Consider the following 20,155-nt stretch of genomic DNA (forward strand, 5'->3'; position numbering starts at 1 on the left):
CCAAGACAAAAGCGCCCCAAAGCCGCGTCCCCGCTCCAGGCGCTGGATGCAAACCACTGCTCACAGGCTCCTGCTGTGCACCCACAACCCATGCTGGCCCAGGGCCACGGAGGGGAGCAAGCCGGCCCCGCAGCAGGGGCGGCCATGCAGCCCGCGGGGCAGCAGAGCCCCGGGGGGACAGTTCTGCCCAGCTCTGGCACGCTCCTCTCCTTTTTCACTTCTTTTTTTAGCTCTTGTAGAGACCACACTGTTGCACCAGTGCAGGGGAGTCAACCGTGGTGCCAATCTCTGGGGTCCCAGGGCTGCGCAGGTGAGCAGAGATCCCCAACAAGAACCAGTTATTACGAAGGAATCACTCCCACAGCAACACAGTGGCCAGGCAGCCCCCTGTCACCTCCGTCACCCAAAACACCAAAGCTCACTTCAGTCAGACCCCAGGGGAGGGTGATGCCATCCGGGCCAGGAGCTCACTGCTTCCACAGCAATGGTTTCTCACCCACAGTCCCCAGCCGCTGCTCCCGGGAGCCCTGGCCCTTGTGTGATGCATCAGCACATGGTGCCCGTTGGCTGCCGCAGCCTCCAGCTCCAGAGGAAGGTGCCCACTCAGATGTGCTGGGGTTTACGCTTCTCTCTAGGACCGGAGACTTTGTTTCTCCCGCAGCGTCTCTTCCTCCTCCTCTCTCTCCATATGGACTCTCCTACACCAGGAGTCATTTGAGAGAAAGGCAATTAATACTCCCCGTGCAACCCATCCGTGTGATGCTTCCCGACCCGTCATGCTTTCAAGCAGGAAAGTTATTCTTCATTCACTAATTGCCTCACATTATCGGGTGCAAAATGTTAACGTGCAGCTCTGTGAGGAGAGGGGTGGGTGGCACAGCAGCGTATTGACATGCCGGGTGATAACACAGGCGTGGAGGAGGAATTAGTTAAAACAGTTATGGTGGGGGTGGGGACAGTGAGAAAGAGAAATGAAAAATGAAAGAGAAAGAGCCAGAAGAAGAGAACATCCCCATCCAAATGCTGCAGCTTGAGCAGCGAGGTCAGCCTGGTCCCACCCCCCGCCGCCCTGGTGCTGCCAGCGGCGATGGACCCACCATGGAAGGGTGCTGGTGCCTCCCCAGTCCTGCCACGGAGCAGGGGGGATGCTGAGGCAGAGACCCAGCCGCTGGGCACAGGGACAAGCTGTCCCAGTGATGGCATTTGCTGGGATCCTACCTGCGAAAGGAGAGCCCCTGCCTGGGCACGGCTCCCAGCTCCAGCACGGATCAGCCACGCTGGACTTGCAGCCTTCGCGTCCTCTCCTGACAAACAGGTACAAGAGGATCCTCTGTGACAAACCACTTTACAACCTGTAGTTAACAGAATAAAAAGAAAAATATTTTCCTTCCTTCCCCACTGGTTATTTTTTTCTTGCCCTGCTATTACTTAACTCCAGAGAGCGTTTCAGGGCATAGTGTGAACTGTGAAACAGAAGGACCAGGGATGGGGGTTAGTCACGCTCTGGCATTGACCATCGGGGCAGCAGTGTCGGCCCCTGGTTTGAGCTCACTTGTTCTTCCTCTGCCCTTTGGCAGAGCGCAGTCCGGTTTTGTCCTAAACTCCAGGTAGGAGCCCCAGGTGGTTGGAGGTGTTTGGGAGCTGGGCGCCTTCGGGAAAGGTGGACAACCAGGCCAGGGTCCGTGTTGGATTTCTACTCCCTCACGGTGCTGGTCAAGACCATTTCACTCTCTCCCTGTCAGAGGGTAACTGGCTGTGCGGAGCCTGGAGGGGCTGATCCGGTCCTCTCATCCCTTCCCTGGCACATGGAGGCAGTGGCATCACACCCCGGCCAGTCCTGGCACAGTCTGACCTCCAGGGAGGCATTTGTGGGTGCTGGGATCACCGCATCTCCCTCCCTCGGTACTTACTTGCCGTGGCTTCCCCACGCGCCGCCTCACTCGTTAGTCAGCCGCATCCCCTCCTCCTAACGAGGACTCGTCTGCCTGTGGTTCCCAGCCGCAGCACAGCTGCCTCTTCCCACCACATCCACTCTGCTTTTCTCCTGCCTTTTCTCCTGTGAAAACATGCTGCAACAGAACACCTCTTCCTTTTCGTCATGAAAAGCGAGGCAGGCTGAGCGCTCTCCCTCCTCCCCAGGGCATTTTCTCTGGCCTTTGGGTAATTTTGGGGGCTCTCACCACACTCTCCCCTTTCCACCTGCTCATTTGAGCACTGACCAGAGATGCTGCCCTTCCCCTCTGCCCCTGCCCTTCCGAGATCAATACCAGTAACATGCACTTCTCTTTGGAAATTCTTGTAGATCTCTCAGGTCCCAGCTAGCACTGCCTTGGGACATCCTAGATGCTGTGATTTATCAGCTTCAATCATTAATATATTGCAGGTGTTCAACCCCTCCTCAGCCCCTTGGATGCCACAGGGTGCTGTGTGTACCTGCCCCAGGCTCCCAAAGCCACGGGGGGAAGGCAGGAGGGGGGAAGGCAGGGAGGGGGAAGGCAGGGAGGGGGAAGGCAGGGAGGGGGAAGGCAGGGAGGGGGAAGGCAGGGATGAAGGAAAGCAGGGCAACGCTCTCAGCAAAGGCACCATTCAGCATCTCGGGGGCACAGGTCTGGCTGAGCGGGTCTTCCCCACCTTCGGCTGCAACGCTCACCAAAACGCCATCGATGCTACAAGTCCTCGTTTCCCGACAGTCGTCTTATTAACAAAAGTCACATTAACCAGGATTTCATGGAACTACTGCAACACTGTGCCTCTTGGTCTTACCAACACCTCTCAACTCCCTCAGCCCCCGCGGCTCTGCTGGGACCCCCTCCAGCATCCCGGCATTCTCCTCCACATCCTGGAGCAAGTGAGCACATGGGCCGAGGGGCTGTGTCCCACCTGGGCAGGGAGTGTGCAGCACCAGGAATGGAGCCATCCAGGGCCACCAAGTGCCACTTGCACGGCCTCGGACTGCACGTGCATGCACAGGAGTTCTCCAAAGCAGAGCCAGGCTCGGGGAGCAGCATGGGGCTCCCAGGAGAGGCAAACCCCAACTCTGCGACCCGCCAAGGGCCGAGCATGGGGGAAGGCACAGCTGCCCCCAGCAGATCAAGGCCCCAGCTGCCCAAGGAGGGGCCTGGCACAGAGAGAAGAGACTCAACTCTGCTGTTTCTGTGTCTGGGAGAGCAATAAATAAATCTGTGAGAGACAATGGTGTGGATGAGTCAGAGGCAAGAGGGAGAGAAAGTCATCTCCTGAGGAACACGTCACCCAAGCCCAGCACGCCGTGGTGCTCCGGAGTCAAGTGAGGATTTGCGTCGGGGGGTGTCCTTGTCCTGCCTGAGCTCCCTGATAATTCCCTGCCAGCAGGGCGATGGGGGATGACCCTGCCAGCAGGAGCCTTGGGCATGGCTGGGGCATCACACGAGCCCCAGGACCTGCCCTCAGCTCCCGTTTCCCTCCACGACCTTGGGCAAGGTTTGCATTTTTGGGTCCATGGCACTCAGACAGATGTGCACGCCCACCAACCCCAGGGCAAGAGTTCCCCAGGCAGAAGGAACGCCCCAGCCTGCTGCCTGGCATCACTGCAGCTACAGAGCAGCTGTGGGGTCAGGCACAGCAACGCCCAATCTGCTGCCCATGGCAAATATTGTCAGAGCATGGACTGAATTTAGTGAAAGTGGAGCTTAACTCAAGGCTCAAACACTTCGGATGCTGCACGTGTCAAATGAATTTCACATGAGATCTGGATTTGCCAGGCACAAATACAGCCTGTGTCTAACTTCAGGGAACAAAAGGGCAAGAACCACCTCTTGGGAACCAGCTTGACCCGAGGGCTGGGGCCCTGTGGCCTCGTAACTCGACATTTTTCACAAGCTCATGCTCTCCCCTTTCAGCTCACATCTAGCTCGGTATTTCTGGGGCGGAACGCAGCACTTGCAGAATGCACAGAGGGTTTAAGCTGCTTTTATCAAGAAATCTAGCAGTAGCTAGTTGTCAAAGCTGTCGTTAAACTCAAGAAGAAGTAATAATCAAACACACCCATACAAAAAGATTGAGCTCTGTAACTCCGAGACTGACGTATGCAAAGGAAAAATGAATGCTAGGAGCTTGGCTACAAAAACATGGTTTTAACCTTGTCAGCCGAGCCGTTACACAGGAAGAAAAGAAATGCTTATTTGGGTACCAGGAGCGGTTAATCTGTGTGTCTCATGTGTCAGCACCCCAGTTTGTCAGCTTGTTTTCAAGTTTTCTGCTTATGTTTAACACCTGAAGGGATGTAAAACATCAAAACCCAAACGAAACACGCACTGTGCAACTCTTACAAAGCCTCTGCCATTGCCTCCCAAGCCTCATGGAGAACTTCAGGTGAAGAGCTGCCTGCAAGAGCTGAATCATGTCTTTAAAGCAAAAACATCGCTATTAGGTGACTAAGACCAAAACAATTGTCTCTATTTATTGCAACTGATGCTGTTATTAAAAACCAGACAAGTCCCTTCCCATCCCCTCGCGCTATCGGGTCTCTGCTCTGGTGAAACGCTGCAAAAGGCGGGTGGTAAACAGAGGGACCCTTTGGGCAGGGTCCGAAACGTGGGGAAGGTGCTCCGTGCTCCCGGGAGCATCCCAGCTGGGGCCTGGTGGGGCTGCCGGAGGATGCTCTGTGCAGGGGTCATCTCCAACCCTTAAAATAAGACAAGGGGCCACACGAGGACGCAGGGAATGCCTCGTGGAAAGAGGCTGTTGTGCGAAAAAAAACCACCTGCCTACAGGCAGGGTCCACAGATGGGGTCTGGCACGTCCCTGGAGCAGGAGCAGCTGAGCCATGTGGAAACCTGCCTGTAGGAATCAACCCGGCTTTTGGGAAGAATCTGGGAGCCGGGGGACCATGGTGGGGATGGAGAGGGGTGTTCACCCTGCCGGGATGGATAACGCACGGCACAGAGCAACCGCACAGACACCTGGAGCAGGCAGAGCTCGGGCTGTTGTATTGGAGCAAATTTATACTGGAAAAAACAATTTTCACTGGTTTTCCCCAACAAACACCATCTACCCATCCTCACCTGCATCATTGCCTAAGATCAGTGCACCGTCTAAAGCCTTCACGTTTTCATGAAGCAGAGTCCAGCACAACTGAAACAAGCCAGGCTCTGCTCCCCCCTTCCAAATGTTCACAGCACTGGGATAGAGCCAGGAAACTTTTTCAGAGACATTTTAAGAAGCTGTGGGTACAGCTGCCACCCTGCAGCATGTTGCACCACAGCTGCCCACCCCGGGCTTGCCCTGCTCAACAGCATCTCCCACCACCCCATGGGCATCTCTGCTTTTATCTCGGGACATCATGGGAGTTCAGGGCCCTGTCCTCTCCAAAACCCCAAACCCAAACTCCAAACGTCCTTCAGTCTGGACACTCACTGTTCATATGGTAGGTCCAGCTGTCTACAGCGTTGTTGGTACATCCCTGCTCCCACTGTGAGGTTTGCCTGGACATAAAATTTAAGGAGAATGTGAAAACATCTCACATAAAGCAAATTATAGCCCCATGGCTCAGGAAAACCTGCTTTCCCAGTTGTTTCCCTAAGTTACACCCACAAGATTTTAAGTTTAAGTGAAGCTGTAGGAACAACTCTCCTTTCCCCAGACTGACCTGACCTCAGCCACTCTGGAGGATGCTGAATTCACTCTGGAAACTCTTGGATCTCACTGGGAGTGAGGTTTTCCCCGGAACATGTTTGACTTTACTCATCTGAAAAGCGAAATAAGGTCACACACAATCTGCTGTGCCTGAAGCCTGGGTTTCTAAAGGCGATGGAGGGATGGCCCCAGGCAAACCCCCCAAAGCTGAGGGTTCGTGGCCCTCCAGGTCACTCATTTGACCCTTCAGCAGTCATTTCACATCTACTCCTCCTCAGCTTTCCCTGGCAGGACTCAGCCAGGCTCTTTGGATAAAGAAAACCCCACGTCCAGGAGCCGCCCGCGCCCCGGCTGGATGGCGTTGGTCGTATAGACGCGATATCGGCGACCGTTTGAAGTCCCTGCTGCCACCACGAAGCAGTGCTAAAGAAATGACTTCAGAAGTACTGCAAGCACCACGCTGCGCGTAACTGCAACAGGGATGACACACATGTGGGTTTTATTATTATTCTAAAAAGGCACGATCGGGAAAGCCAATATTTTTAATGGAAGCGGTTTCAAATGCTAGTATTTGTTTGCTTATTAAACGGTTTCGCTGGAGACAGAGCATCTTCAAAGGAGGAATTTTTTCCCAGAACGGGTATCTGGGGCTATAGTGCTGTATTATGGTACATGAAAAATATTTCCTTATTAGCTTTTTATTTCAGAGAACACATTTAACTGACACTTCCCATGCTGACGGCTTGCCACCCCTCTCGGCACAATCTCTGCGAGGATTACGACGATTGTGAGGCTGACCCAGATGAAGCTGTAGCCCAGCTGACTCACAAGCCCCATGAAAGGAGTTTTTCCAGTTTTTGGGAGAGCCTAAAGCCCAGGTCCACGTTGGGACACACGCACTTGTGTGTTTGGGCCATCTTTTTGGGGGGATGAGGCACGTCCAAGCTGTGTCCATGTTCTGGGGACCTGGTTTCTTCTGTAATTCCAGCCACTTCCTACAGCAATGAGGATTTCTGAGCACTGCAGGAACAATCTCCCCACAACTGCCCAGACCCAGAGGCCGGTGCTGGGAGAGGCGAGGGGCCCAGTCAGAGCTGGGGGATTAACCCTTGATCACCCCCAAGCCAGAACTCAAAACTCTCCTCCATCTCCCTAGGACGCTAGGCTGATGCCGGGTCCCCAAAGGATGCTTCAGGGAGGATTGCAACGGTCAGAGCATCACGCCCGAGCCCTCGCAAGTCGCATGGCTAAGGCAAACCGCAGCAACACTGCATCCTCTTGTGCTCTGTCACCCAAGGGTGCAGAAACAGCAATGCACCTTTACCTACAAAAAAATCTTTTCAAAATAAAAAAAACAAATCATGATCTCTGTTCTCACAGAGGCTGGAGTTCCCGCACTTGTACTGCTGAAGGCTGACACCTCCTGCAACAATTTGCTCAACCAGCATCAGTCCTGCCGTCCACCCCCCCCGTCCCTCCTCGGGGGCTGCTGGGGACCTACAAGCCCCTCTCCCCCCCTCGGTGCTCTACAGGCCCCACAGCTTGTGGACCTGCTGCCAAAGCCAACCCTTTCCCCTGCTGACACCTCCATCCTGCTCATGGTGTCTTTGGCACTTCCCCCTCCAGCACTTCCAGCCCCCTGCGGCTCCTGGCCCCGTCAGCCCCAGCGCAGCCCGGAGCTGTGCCAACATCAACACGTGGAGCCAACGGCACAGCCGAGGCCACCGCCGAAGGCAGGAGCCTGTCCGGGGTGGATCACCGCAGCTCTTCACCAGGACGTGCAACCACCACGACAGCGTGAATCCATGTGGTCATTTAAAACCACAGAACAACGTTATGTGGACAGAAAGACCATCCAACATCCCCACTTCAGCAAATGGATGCTGGAGGGGCAAGAGTTGGGGGACACACCAGCCTCCTGGCTGCTGAACACCGCAGCCCCCCGCGCACAGCCCCTTCTTTGTGCCTTGCTGCGAGGGGCCCTTTGGAAACACCTGGTACTAGACGATGCCATGTGCTTCTTCAGCTCCAGGAGCAATGGAGGCACCTTCCCTGGAGCGGGGCCACAGCTCCCGCAGCCATGACCCAGCACCGGGAGAGCCTCTTTGCTCCCCTCAGCCCACTCCGTGTGCTACGGCCAGCCTGGCCCAGCACCCACAGCCAGGGGTGTCCCCATGCCCACGGGGATCTCACACAAGGCAAACCCACAAGTTCACACACCTAATCTCCATCTCAGGAGACGCAGAGCGCTCACTGGACAGGGCAACCAACACCGGAATGGCAGAGCTGTAAAAACCCCAAACGGACAGACCTCACACAGCTCCGCGCGGTACCGGGGACCCACGTACCCAGTTAGCCCCAGCGGCTGCTTCGTTTCTTCATTTCTCAGAGACTCAACCCCGAGTCTCAGAAATTATCAAAGGGAAAGGCTGGAGTTTTGCTTGCTTTGTGTTTTGTGCAGCTGCAACACGATCAGTCCCTGGGATCACCTTTCCAGGTGGAAGCCGCCATCTCCGGGTGTTGGGCAGTAACTCGATCCCGCAGCCCCAGATCCAGACGCTGCCCCGTGAGGCTCTGCCGGGGAGAAATTGCCTCCACCGCAGACAGACCCCGCTGCAGGGAGAGCTCCCACCACCATGCAGGTAAGTGTTGGGGCACAGCATGAGGCTGTTCCCTCTGGGACAGCGGGATAACAGCTTTCCCTTTGGCTTCTTACCCTGCCAGCTTTCACAAGGTGTTGTCGGGCCAAGAACCAAAGGCTCTCCTTTGAGGACACACATTAACGTTACAGGTCCTCAGTAGCATTCTCAGGCCTTCAGTAACAGCTTAAAAACGGTCAGAAAATATTAATAGTGAGTTATTCCTCAGTATTTCCATGTATGGATGCACACAAAGGAGCCTTCTAAACTACGGTGTGGTAGTGCCCTTCTCAGCTTGGCATCTCGCTGTGCCACAAGCAGCAGGGTTGCTTGGTCTGCAGGAGAAAAGCCTTGTGCTAATAACACAAAGACCATGGTCTAAAAGTCGTGATTCCGTTTTGCATGAATACATCAGAAAAGGAAGGAAAGCCTTTCTGTTCTAGTAGCAAGGGAATTCAGTGTCTGTGTCTTCTCTTCCCCAGCTGACCCTCTGCAGGCTCCGGACTCACCAGTGGTGCTTCATTCTCTTTAATGTCTTGCTTTTCCACGTGCTGCTTTTTGGAGCAGATTTACTAGAGGAATACTTCCTGAGGTCGTTACCTCTTTCTTACACTGATGCAAAGACTCTGGAAATCAGGGAGAGGGCCAGGAAGCTAGATATGGATCTTCTAAAGGCCAATCTCTCCTACCCTGTCAGCGGCGCAGCAAAATGCTCTGACCAAGAGATATTTTTGCTCGTTCTTGTCTGCAGCAGCCCAGAAAACAGGACAAGGCGCAACGTGATCAGGCAGACGTGGGGCAACGTGACAGACGCCAGAGGTTATGCTGTCCTTACTCTGTTTGCTTTAGGAAAGCCAGCTTCAGCAACCACCCAGCTGGAGATCAATGAAGAGTCTCAAAAGCATGGAGACATTATCGAGGGCAGTTTCATTGATTCTCCCAAGACGCAGACACAGAAGATGCTGATGATCGTGGAGTGGACAGTGACTTTCTGTCCCCGGGCAAGGTATATTCTTAAAACAGATGAAGACATGTTTGTCGGTATTCCAGGTCTGGCTGGATACTTGCTTAGCTTAACACAACTAGAGGACATCTACATTGGGAGGGTCATTCATCAAGGAGTGCCCGACAGGGACCGCGAAAGCCCTGGCTTTGTTTCCATCCATCAATACTCAGAAGAGTTTTACCCAGATTACTGTGACGGGAGCGCTTTCGTCATGTCCCAGGACGTCGCTCGGAAGGTGTACGTGGCCGCCAAGGAGGTGCCAGTTTCGGTGCCCCCCGATGTCTTCATTGGAATCTGTGCTAAAAAAGCTGGCATCACTCCCTTTCACAGCTCTCGATTTTCTGGGCAGAAGCACATCAGCTACAATCGATGCTGCTATAAATTCATTTTCACCTCTTCCAACATGGAAGAGGACGAGTTATTTAAAGACTGGGAAGAAACAAGCGATGGAAAAGATTGCTCGTTACTGGAGACTTACTACAGTCTGGTGTCCTGCAAGGTTTTGACCTACATTGATAAGTTCAAACAGTTTGATGTAGAGAGAATTAAAAACGAGGTTCTTCATTTCGTCAATTAAGATTTAACGTTTGCGAAGAAAGTCTGAATTTTCTTTTAGCAGCTGCTTTATCCTGTTAACATTCAGTAACTATTTCCTCTCAAAGTTAACCCTCTTCCCTTCAACAGCAAATGAGTTCTCTCTATAGTGTTTCTGCAAGAGAACTGGATGTACTCTTAACTATTTAAGTACCTACAAGTGCATGCATGCATGTAAAAAAAAAAAAAAAAACAAAAAGTACTCCAGGAAGCTTTGTCTATATCCACTGTTTTCCAGACTTTTGAAGTCCTCTACCTTATGCCATAACTCCTCCTGCATTTTTTATCTGAGGCATCACCTAATTCTGAAGTATTTTGTAACAAAGGGGAACCTTTCCATCCACAAAAGGGAGCTACTTCTGAGCAGCCTGTTTCACAGCACCAGGGAAACTCGAACGGCTTGGAGCGGGAACAGACATCCAACTGCCATGGGAATTGCTTCAGTAAACAGCCTGGGGGGATTCTAGGCAAGAAATCGAACTTACCTGTTAAAGAACCTTGTGTTTCTGGCAGCCTTGGTGTCAGAGCAGCACTGACACAAGCAGCTCAACACCGTAACGTTGTGCTGGAGAACAGCAGCAGCAGCAAAGCCAGAACAAATTCCCCAGCAGCTGGTAACACCAACTTTATTCCCAAATTAGGAACCAGCCACCAAGCACAACCCCACCCATGCCTACCTCCTCCACATTAACTCTTCCATTTCAGCTCTTTCAGCAGCAAAGACGAGATGGACACATTTGTTCTACATCTGTGATGGACACACATGGGAACAGACATCCACGTGTGCCTTTGAGGGCACCATCTCCTCTTCCCGTTGCGACGGAAGGAATCGAAGGTGTGCTCCAAAGGATCAACAATTCTTCAGGATCCTTCTCCAAAGGATCTTTAATTCTACCAAGTTATGCTGTTTGTAAACCAGGGTCAAGTTATAAGTTTTAGTTTGTTTTTTTTTTTTTTTTGTTTGTGTTCTTTTTTTTTTTCAACCCAAGTTCATCAAGTTTAGCATGTTATCTTAATGCTTATTCACCATCATTCCATTTGTGTTTTTTCCTCAATTATCTCCATGTGTTACTTTACAGGAGGCAGGACAGGGACAACATGCTTAAATTTTTCCATTGTAAGCAAGATACACCAGCAGCAACATGTAAACCATATGGCAACAGACAGGATGGTAGGGAACCACATGCGAATAATAAGGGGTGTGAACTGGATCAGTGAACTGGAATGCTGAGCCCAAGGCTCAACAAAATAAAGCATATGTACATATATAAAAAAAAAATCCTCGTTTGGCATGTCCGTGTATTCTAAAATATTGTATTTGGCAAATGTACCATGCAAAGCAGATGCTAAAGACTTAGCACACAGAGTAGCCTTCAAAAGCAACAGCTGAAAACACACATGGAAGGGAGTCATGAATTGCAGAAAAGGTTTATATATGGATTTCTCTTACTGGGATTTTAGTATACGGCCCATACAGAGCTACCAGCGCACAAAGCCACCTAAAACAACAAAGCTGAATTGTCCAATACAAGCGCAAACTAAGGACTTCTACACTCCTTTTTGTTTCCTTTTCAGTGCTTTCATGTTTTTTCTGGATGCAGGATTCAAGAAGCTTCTGTGCTTTCCCCGTTCGCAAACGAGACACCGTGTGCTGCATTTCTCACTAGCAGATGTTTATTACGCACATCGAGGATGAAAACGTTAGCAGCAGGATAATGCTGGATGACAACTTTTGTACACATTACATCACAAGCAACAAGGCAGATCACCTGCATTCAGATAGCTCATTACACATCAAGGGACCTTTCCCAACTACCCTGCTCCTCTGAGCCCACTTGGATGCCTTGCCAGCAATTTTTGGCAGGCAATACCATCACCTCTGCTGCAGCTCAAAGCTACTACAAGCAAGGAAAGAGTTACAGCATGACTAGGTCATCCTGCTTCACTTGGCAGAGTAGGGACACAGGGCGCGTGCTTTCCATAGAGATATACCTGACTTGACACACTACTAAAATAAGCCTAGAAGTAGTAATTTTGTATTTTCTTATGCTCCCCCCAGCTACTCCTCAGATTTGTTTCTTTTGTCCTCAACAAAAAGAATATAAACCTTTTGTATAAAGTACATTGTGGTCTCTGTCTATGGACAAAGACATAGGACATGTCACTAGAGTGTCCAACTAGTCTTGCATCTCACCTGCAGCCAGTCGACCATCTTCAAAAGAAGATTACAACTTTGTAAGGTACTACATTTCCATACTCCTAATTCAGTTCATGCCCTTAAACATGAAAGCTTTATGTTCCTACTCCTTTTATTCTAACTCAGGCAACTAAAGCCATACATTTTGTTTAAATAACACTTAAAATTAAAAAATTCTCTCTGTTAAAAAATAGTGTAAACAATTTAAGATTTGGTTCTGAAGTAGACTCGTAGTGCTATAGCTCATGCTCCTTTTGAGCAAGTAAACTGAGCTGCCACACAAAGTCGCAGGTCAACAAGGGAGACAAAGCTCCCAATTTGGTTTCACACACTAGAGCATGCATTCATTTGTTTTCAAAAGGGCTAAAAAGCTTTTTTCCATCCTCAGCGTAAAATGTAAACAACATTTAGGATTATTTATTCAAGCAAGACTTGGACATCCAGAAAGTTGAAAACAGAAGAGAATCCAGTTGGTACTCCCTCATGTGGACAGAACATTACAAGCTTATTCTTGCCAACACAGGGTTTCTGGCAGCATAGGACTGGCTGAAACACTATGTTCCACGCAAGTGACAAGTTTGGCAGCTATAAAATAAAATTTAAAAAAGAGACAGAGAAACTACGGCAGCATCTGAGGGTACAAAACTCGAGGTGGTTTGGTGTTTGGTTTTGGGTTTTTTTTTTAATTGAACTGTGGTCTACTAAGAAAACACGACAGGAACTCGAAACCTGAGAGCAGTTTAACCAAACACCAATGGTTTCTGCAAACTAAAACACAGTCAGCAGTTGCTAGAGAGCTTACCTTTGTCTCACGACAGTGCACAGAGAACTTCTGCCGTGACACTCTATGGGAAATTATGCTGTGCCCTACAGGTTTTGATTTGCTCTTGTCCCATGTCAAACAGAGTCAAAGCCCTTCACATCCCTTTAAAGAGACAATCTGAGGAGACTCCAGTGCGAGGAGTCTTTACACCTTACACCTTAACACCGATTTCAGTAACATGGTTTGCAAGGAGGGGAACCAAGACATCAATGATTATTCTGCTCCTTCCACGGCTGTAGTAGAAACTGCCTTAACATAATAAGGGCCTTCACGCAAGTAGGCCCTCAGCCTCAAGTAATACTGATTCCCAAAGATTTCCGCGATTGTTTTAGAGTTTACAAGAGCCTTAACCAGTTCGTATTTGGCATCCTTCGAAGCTTTGTCAGGCTCCACAGACCTGTCCACGACGTACTCCACAAACCCCGGACTGTCAAGCATCAACTTCTGGGCCCACGGTTGATTTGCAATAGCCTAAACATGAAGACAAAAGAGCAGGGAGAGGGAAACATGTCATTTGAAAAACCCCAGGAACAGTCACACAGCAGGCTGTTAGCAAACAGCCGAGGAACACAAAAAATGCACCAGGATATTCATCCTACACAGTAGTTGCACAGCCCCCACTCAAACCAAGCAGCAGGGTTTAACACTGGAAAACAAGCACAGCTCAGTGCTTATCTTTAAAGTTTTAAGTGAATTATCACAGCAGTGCCTCTCATATCAAAGCAGCACCCGAGAGCAAAGCCACTGCCTTTTTTTTTTTTTAGTTCTCCAACTTATAAGAAAATAAGCATCACAGAGATAACATGTCTGCTGCATTATTTAAATGGTGAATGCAAGTGGGGAGCAATGGAAAAGGCCTTATTTCTGACTGCTTCTGGACTTCAACAAGAAGATTGTAGCATTCACTTACATTTTGAGACTGAACAGCAATACAGTTAGCTACCTGATCTTTAAAAACAAAAAGCACTTACAGTAAATACCCGTAAAGCCCCACAGTGGAGATCAGGGAATGGCTGAGTACTGATGCTCCTGAAGAGTTCCAGTGGCTGGCTAGACAAGGATGTGAACCAGGATTCAGTCATTCTTAAAAGGTCTTCTGTCTGCTGCTCTGGCTACACACATCAGAGAAACACACAGAAATGAAAGAGTTTGATCAGGATTACGAAAAGCTTTCAAGTTTTGAATAGTTAAGGAAGTTATTTACAACAAACCACCAGCAGATTAAACTGAATTAGCTTAAATTTTCAACTTATTTTCATGAATGAAAAAGTGGCCTTCTATATTTCATTTAGTTTGGAGGACAGATGTAAATAAATTGACTTTGATACACAAGATAAGTGCTGTGCTGGAGCGCAGTCCTGCAAGACAAATGAGAACGGCTTACTCGCTCATTTAGAGCTACGCTATAAAAACCAGATCACTGGATCCAAAGAACATACACAGGGATCAGAGCAGTTTGCCACTATCCCTTTAAAGCACAGGAATATTAAACTGTTTACTCTCATTCCCTTGCCAACGCTGTCTTGACTTCATGTTTTATAAACAGATTTCAGAACACCTGGCTTCTTACAAACTCAAACTTTAAGCAAACAAATAAATCAGGAATTTCAAAACAGTAAAGTTAATGACTCGGAATACCAGCAAGCCACCACTTCTACCTAAACTGGATGCTGCAAAAGGTCTTCACACAATTAGTCAGATGCACAAGAATTTCATTCTTGTAATTAAAAAAAAAAAAAAAAAAAAAAAATCAAACAAAACCCAATCAACTAAACCATGAACTCACAGGCAAGTAAAGAAGAGATGAAATCGCATCCAAGCATCGAAGTCGTAACTCCGTGGGGGCATTCTTTGCCTGATGGCCTATTCTGTTTAACAGATTTTGAAATCTACTTCCTTTGAAAAGAAAACCAAAGTGGTTTTAATTAATTCAGACAGACTTCTGCAGGAGTACAGAGTTACCTGTCAGTCACATTATACTATATTAACTGGTACAAATAAAGCCGAGAAAGGCTACTTCTTGATCTAATATAATAAAAGCAGTGTAAGATTCTCTTTGCTTCATATGGATCGAACACAGACAAATCCAAAGCTTTTATGTTAAATCTCCAGACTATCCAAACATTTCCAAAAAGGAAATGATGTCTCACAGGTAATTGAGCTACCTTGGGAAGTGTGGACCCGAGTACACTTGTCATTGGAAATCTTCCATGGCATTCTCCAGTGCTCCGACAGCTATCTGCTAATCCAGATTTTCACTTAAAAACCAAAGTCTGGACTAGCAGCCAGAAGCCTAGCACCTACTTTGAATCCTCTGAACAGTTTTATATTAAGAAAAACAGTGCAGTCTTCACAGAAAGCACAATTACATGAGAGTTCATATTTCTCTAATCCTGGTGAGAAGGTCAAGACACCGGTAGAAACAGAGTGCTCTAAAATAGCACAACTACTGATGATTCATATGATGCAGCTCCCTACAAAAGAATAATTCAAATCACACTTGCAATACCAGAAATCTGGCTGACAGGCATTTCACACTGCCACGCCTGGCAAGATGGTTAAAAACCACCTCATCTGCCCTACCACAGCTATTCAGACACCCTCGATTATGAGATAAATAAATACATTTTTCAATTCCTTTCTCTATGATACCAAACCAATTCACACTTGTATATTAGGACACACTAGGAAAGTTTTATTAAAGAAAAAAAATATATATACTAACTAGTTTTCTGTAAAACCTGTTTGCCTTCTACATTTGATCCCAGGATTCCTAGTGTGTCCACAGCCACTCCAATCATGGTCGGATCGTTACTTTCTGCCATTTCAAAGACTTTTTCCATAAAGACAGGGTATCGTTCACAGATTTGCTGTGGACTGTCTACAACAGCCAGATTTCCAAAAAATTTAACAAATCCTGAGGGAACAAGACAAAAAAAAAAAGTATTCAGAGTGGAGGAACAATAACTTTAGCAATGTCAAAATTAAATGCACATTAATGTAAGACTGTTTCCCTGCTGAACTAGTGTTATTAAGTCTGAATACTGTTTGTGAAAGGCAACAGAATAAGGACAGAACTAAGGAACAAGCCAATATTTTGGAATTTACTTCATTTACGATGTAACAGCTGTCTTCTTGAATTCATAAAAAAACAACTACCATAACACAAACTTCGAATCTACAGTTCAGTCTCTCGAGATCTGACCTGTACTGCTACTTCCTTATTCATGTGTCAGACTGTCCTTCAACATTTTTGTATACATCCAACATACGTGTTCTAATATTCAAAAATTCACATGAGCTTTCAAAACAGAGGCTTAACAGTCCTCTCAATTTAACTTATTAATAAAAGCAAACAGTAAACACTGGACACAAGAAATATGTGATCTAACCTGGTAAATAGAAGCCCGAGAAAGGATCCGACTCTGCACCAAGGATGATGTTTGAAATTTTATCAATAATTCCTTGTTGAGCAAGGTACTGACGCCCATGTGGAGTATGGGCCAGTGAGGTCACCATCTCTATACACGTAGCTCTGTAACAGATACACAGTTATTTTGGCCTATTTCAGATGCGTTTTTGAAGTACTCAACGATTAAGAAAAAACAGGTCTTCTACCCTTAAGACAAAATAAATAAAACAAACACAACAAAAACCAAACTACCCCAACCGTCCAACGCTCCTCCACGCTCACTCGGCTATCTTACTTTAGGTGTACAGCTGGAAAGAATTCTAAAACACTTACATTGCAGCCCAGCATTACAATTATCACAGCATACTGGGGAAACCTCACCTCGGTTCTCAAATTTAAGAATACAGTATTTTACACACATGGCTGTTTAAGAGGCGGCAGATAAAATGTTTCCCTGAACAGGTGCTCAAGAGAAACACACACAAATGTGTTCAAAGAGTGTTATTTTAAGACTGAACATCAGAGTTTCTTCAACGGCAGAAATCTAATTGGCAAACTCCCTACCAACATACCTGACCAGCACATCGTCTCCAGTCAGCTCTCCAATTAACTCTGAGATTAATCCACTGTTTGCACAGTAATTTAGTGAATCTGCTGACACTGAAGAAATCTCGACAATTAACTAAGAAAAGCAGAGGGAAAAATAAAAAGGATGGTTTATCAAAACATTATAGTGTTAACAATTCACAGTAATGGCCAAATACATCTTATAACGTTGACTAATCCTATATATATTAAATATAGAATTTCATTATGTTTTCTTAGTTAACCTAGATGTTTGCCTGAAACAAGCTCATAAGGAGTTCCAAGCTTAGGGCACATGCATTTGATTTCTATTCACAGTCACGTTTTCTTCAGAGGCTCATCACTGCTATCCCAATTAAGCTTCAGAACAGCTAAATTGTATTATTTTTCCTTTGCCATATACATCTAGACTGACACACTTGGCATCTCTCTCTCGGTGCCTTCTATCCTCCAGAAGTTTCAATGGCAAAACATCCAAATGTTGAGAGATTACAGTGGTTATCTTACTTTTACTTTCAGAGAAGCAAGTATTTTATTGTATCTTTAGTAACTCTGCGTAGCCCTTCCAATGCCCTAGAGATGACAAGTTAGAAAATAAAAGACATAAGCAGTACTTCACACCTTTGCACCATACCCTGAAAAGTTACATTATTTGAGCACCAACACTGCTGTACTCTTCCTGCTCCTTTCTTGTCTTGACAAAACACAGACATGAAGAAAAGTTTGCAGTGATGAATACTAATTTAAAAGCAAGCCATAAAATCCAGATTGTAATTCAGAACTACAGTCCAAGAGAACCACAGAATGTCATTCAAATGTCAACATTGATCACATTCCTACCTCATACACTCGGTATCGAACGACATCACTTGTTGCCATGACATTTTTCAAGTCACTCAACAAACTGCTCACAAATAAAGCCTCTAAGCCATCTTGCGTCTGTGCTATTCTTGAGAGAGATTTGATGGCCTGGAAACAAACCCAGCAATTTATAGTAAGAAAAAACACAAAGAGAAGAAAATTCGAGACAATATGACTTAGTTTCGCTGTTCTTTACTAACATACTAAATCATGTCACGGATCTAAAACATGAATTGTGATTCACTTTTCAATGAGAACTACCATATTGTTGACAAGAGCTAGTTATGGCTACTGTGATCCAAGTCTCTGGCATTAAATTCAGATTTACGAGTTCACTTTGGCATCAGCAGCTACCGGAAGATAACAGTTACAGGTATATTTTCTATTACATCTAAGTAACTTCTGGGCTTAGGGCACCTACATGCTTATGACATCTTTCAAGCAACATAAACTCTCTTTTTCTTCCAAGAAGAGCAGAGCTGTCATCTAAAACACAGTAAAAAAGGTATTTTGTGCAGTGCCTACATCAGTCTGTAGGGGAAGAAAAAAGAAAGCAACACTCACCTCTTTAGCCACTGCTATTTTCTCTCCACCAATGCAATTTATTACTTGCCGTAACAATTCAGGACTGTTGAGAACTTCTGTAACAGCATCTGAATTTTCAACGATCCTCCCAACCTAAAGACAGGATTAAATAATTATAGAAAATAACATCAAACCAAACTTCTTCCAGTGTAAGGATATTCAAGCACTGAAACAGCTACCCAGATAGAATCAACGCTTTCGGAGATACTCGAAATTCAACTGGACACTACCCTGAGGAGCTGCTGCAAGCTGACCACACTTTTGGCTAGGGGCTGGACCTGAAACATCTACAAGTCCATTCCAAAATACAACGTTCCACAATTCTCTTCTTACAAATTAATGCAACAAGTCTCAAGTTACTACAGCCTATTTCTCTTCAACGTTTCCACAACATTGTTCAAAGTATCCTGAATATCAAAACGTTGCTGTGCTTAATTCTTACGGCAGCTGCTGTCAGTGCTGGCTTCGAAAGCTTTATCCAGAACATGTGGCAGAAGATTAATTTATAAGTTAATTCAGTCAACGCATAACTTTATACATCACGTTTAACAGACACATCATAAAGTATTACACTACCAACACACTGCACAGTATCAATCCAAATTTGTACGAGTGCCCAGGAGCATGATTCCTGCAGATAACCCTGGATGTGGCGCTTTTGTCACAAATCAGGACACGAAGCAACGGTAGCACATTAGGAATAACCCAGCCTGGCTCGAGGCAGCGCTCTCTCCGCTCCTCCTGGAGGAAAACCCTGTACCTGAGAGATGGAGAGGATTTTCACGGAGTCGTCGGGGTGGAAAAGCCCTTTCTGAAGCTCTTCTCTGAGGTTCTGGATCACGTAGAGCGGGTCCAGGGCCGGCAGGAGCCTCTCCAGGATGGAAACGCACGCGGACACCTGCTCCCTGGGCAGGGACAGAGGGAAAACCCAGCCTTTCAGCAGCGGGAGTGCTCCCGGATCCCCGGCTGCGCCACCCCCGCCCTGGCGGAGGGCGAGAACGAGACGGGGCGGCAGCAGGAGCCGCAGCGCTCCGGGGAAAAGGGAGAGGCGAGACGGCGGGGCCGGGCCCGCGGGGCCGCGCCGCCACTCACCGGTCGCTGGCGCTGAGGAGGGCGAAGAGCGCTCCCAGGTGGTCGTCGCTGAGGCGGGCGCGGAGCGCTGCGGGCGGCACGGCCTGCACGGCGAGCCGCAGGGCGCGCAGCTCCTCCAGCGGCGCCTCCCGCCGCGCCGCCCGCTCCAGCAGCTCCGCCACCGCCTCCGCCATCTTGGCGCCGCCGGAAAGCAGCGCGAGAGCCGCCGCCCCTAGCAACCGCCGCCCCTAGCAACCGCCGCCCCTAGCAACCGCCGCCCCGTCGCCAGGGGCCGCTTCCGCGTCCGCCGCGCCGTGAGCAAAATGGCAGTCGCGCCCCGCCCTCTCTTGGCCCCGCCCTCCTCGCGCTCTGATTGGACGGTCACCAGAGGCGGTGCTGGGGTTGGGCGCGGCCGGCGCGGGGCGTGGCCCCGGCTGAGGGGCGGAGCGCGGGGCCTCGCGGCACCGCCCGGTTTAGCGGGAAGAAGGGGGGAAGTTGTGTCGGTGCGGGGCGGGAATGGGAAGCGCTTCAGTCGGGAGAGTCGGCGACATCCCGTGCGCACCGAGCGAGCCCGGGCAGCGCTCGCAGGCTCCGCCCCGCGCTGTGGGGAACGGGCAGTGCGCCTGGAGGGGTGGAGCGGTGTCACCCGTGGGGACATGGGATATGGGACATGGGACATGGGGTATGGGACATGGGATATGGGATATGGGATATGGGACATGGGATATGGGATATAGGACATGGGATATGGGATATGGGGACATGGCAG

At 48.4% G+C, this 20,155-nt stretch overlaps 2 protein-coding genes across 2 annotated transcripts; one reads left to right on the plus strand and one right to left on the minus strand.

The window, feature by feature from the left end:
* The first annotated feature begins 8,249 nt into the window (after positions 1–8,249).
* Positions 8,250–9,835, plus strand: B3GALT9 (beta-1,3-galactosyltransferase 9). Its single transcript, XM_009985240.2, has 2 exons — positions 8,250–8,255; positions 8,735–9,835. Exons 1-2 carry the CDS (start codon positions 8,250–8,252, stop codon positions 9,833–9,835), a joined length of 1,107 nt encoding a protein of 368 aa, XP_009983542.2.
* A 1,433-nt stretch (positions 9,836–11,268) lies between these two features.
* Positions 11,269–19,595, minus strand: PSMD5 (proteasome 26S subunit, non-ATPase 5). Its single transcript, XM_086625069.1, has 10 exons — positions 19,408–19,595; positions 19,076–19,220; positions 18,295–18,408; positions 17,710–17,838; positions 16,857–16,966; positions 16,265–16,407; positions 15,598–15,789; positions 14,659–14,768; positions 13,844–13,984; positions 11,269–13,343 (listed from the first exon to the last, which is right to left on the minus strand). Exons 1-10 carry the CDS (start codon positions 19,578–19,580, stop codon positions 13,086–13,088), a joined length of 1,515 nt encoding a protein of 504 aa, XP_086481195.1. The 5' UTR covers positions 19,581–19,595; the 3' UTR covers positions 11,269–13,085.
* Positions 19,596–20,155: the final 560 nt, after the last annotated feature.

Source organism: Tauraco erythrolophus, chromosome 22 (genome assembly GCF_009769465.1).
Source record: "Tauraco erythrolophus isolate bTauEry1 chromosome 22, bTauEry1.pri, whole genome shotgun sequence".
Taxonomy (NCBI): domain Eukaryota; kingdom Metazoa; phylum Chordata; class Aves; order Musophagiformes; family Musophagidae; genus Tauraco; species Tauraco erythrolophus.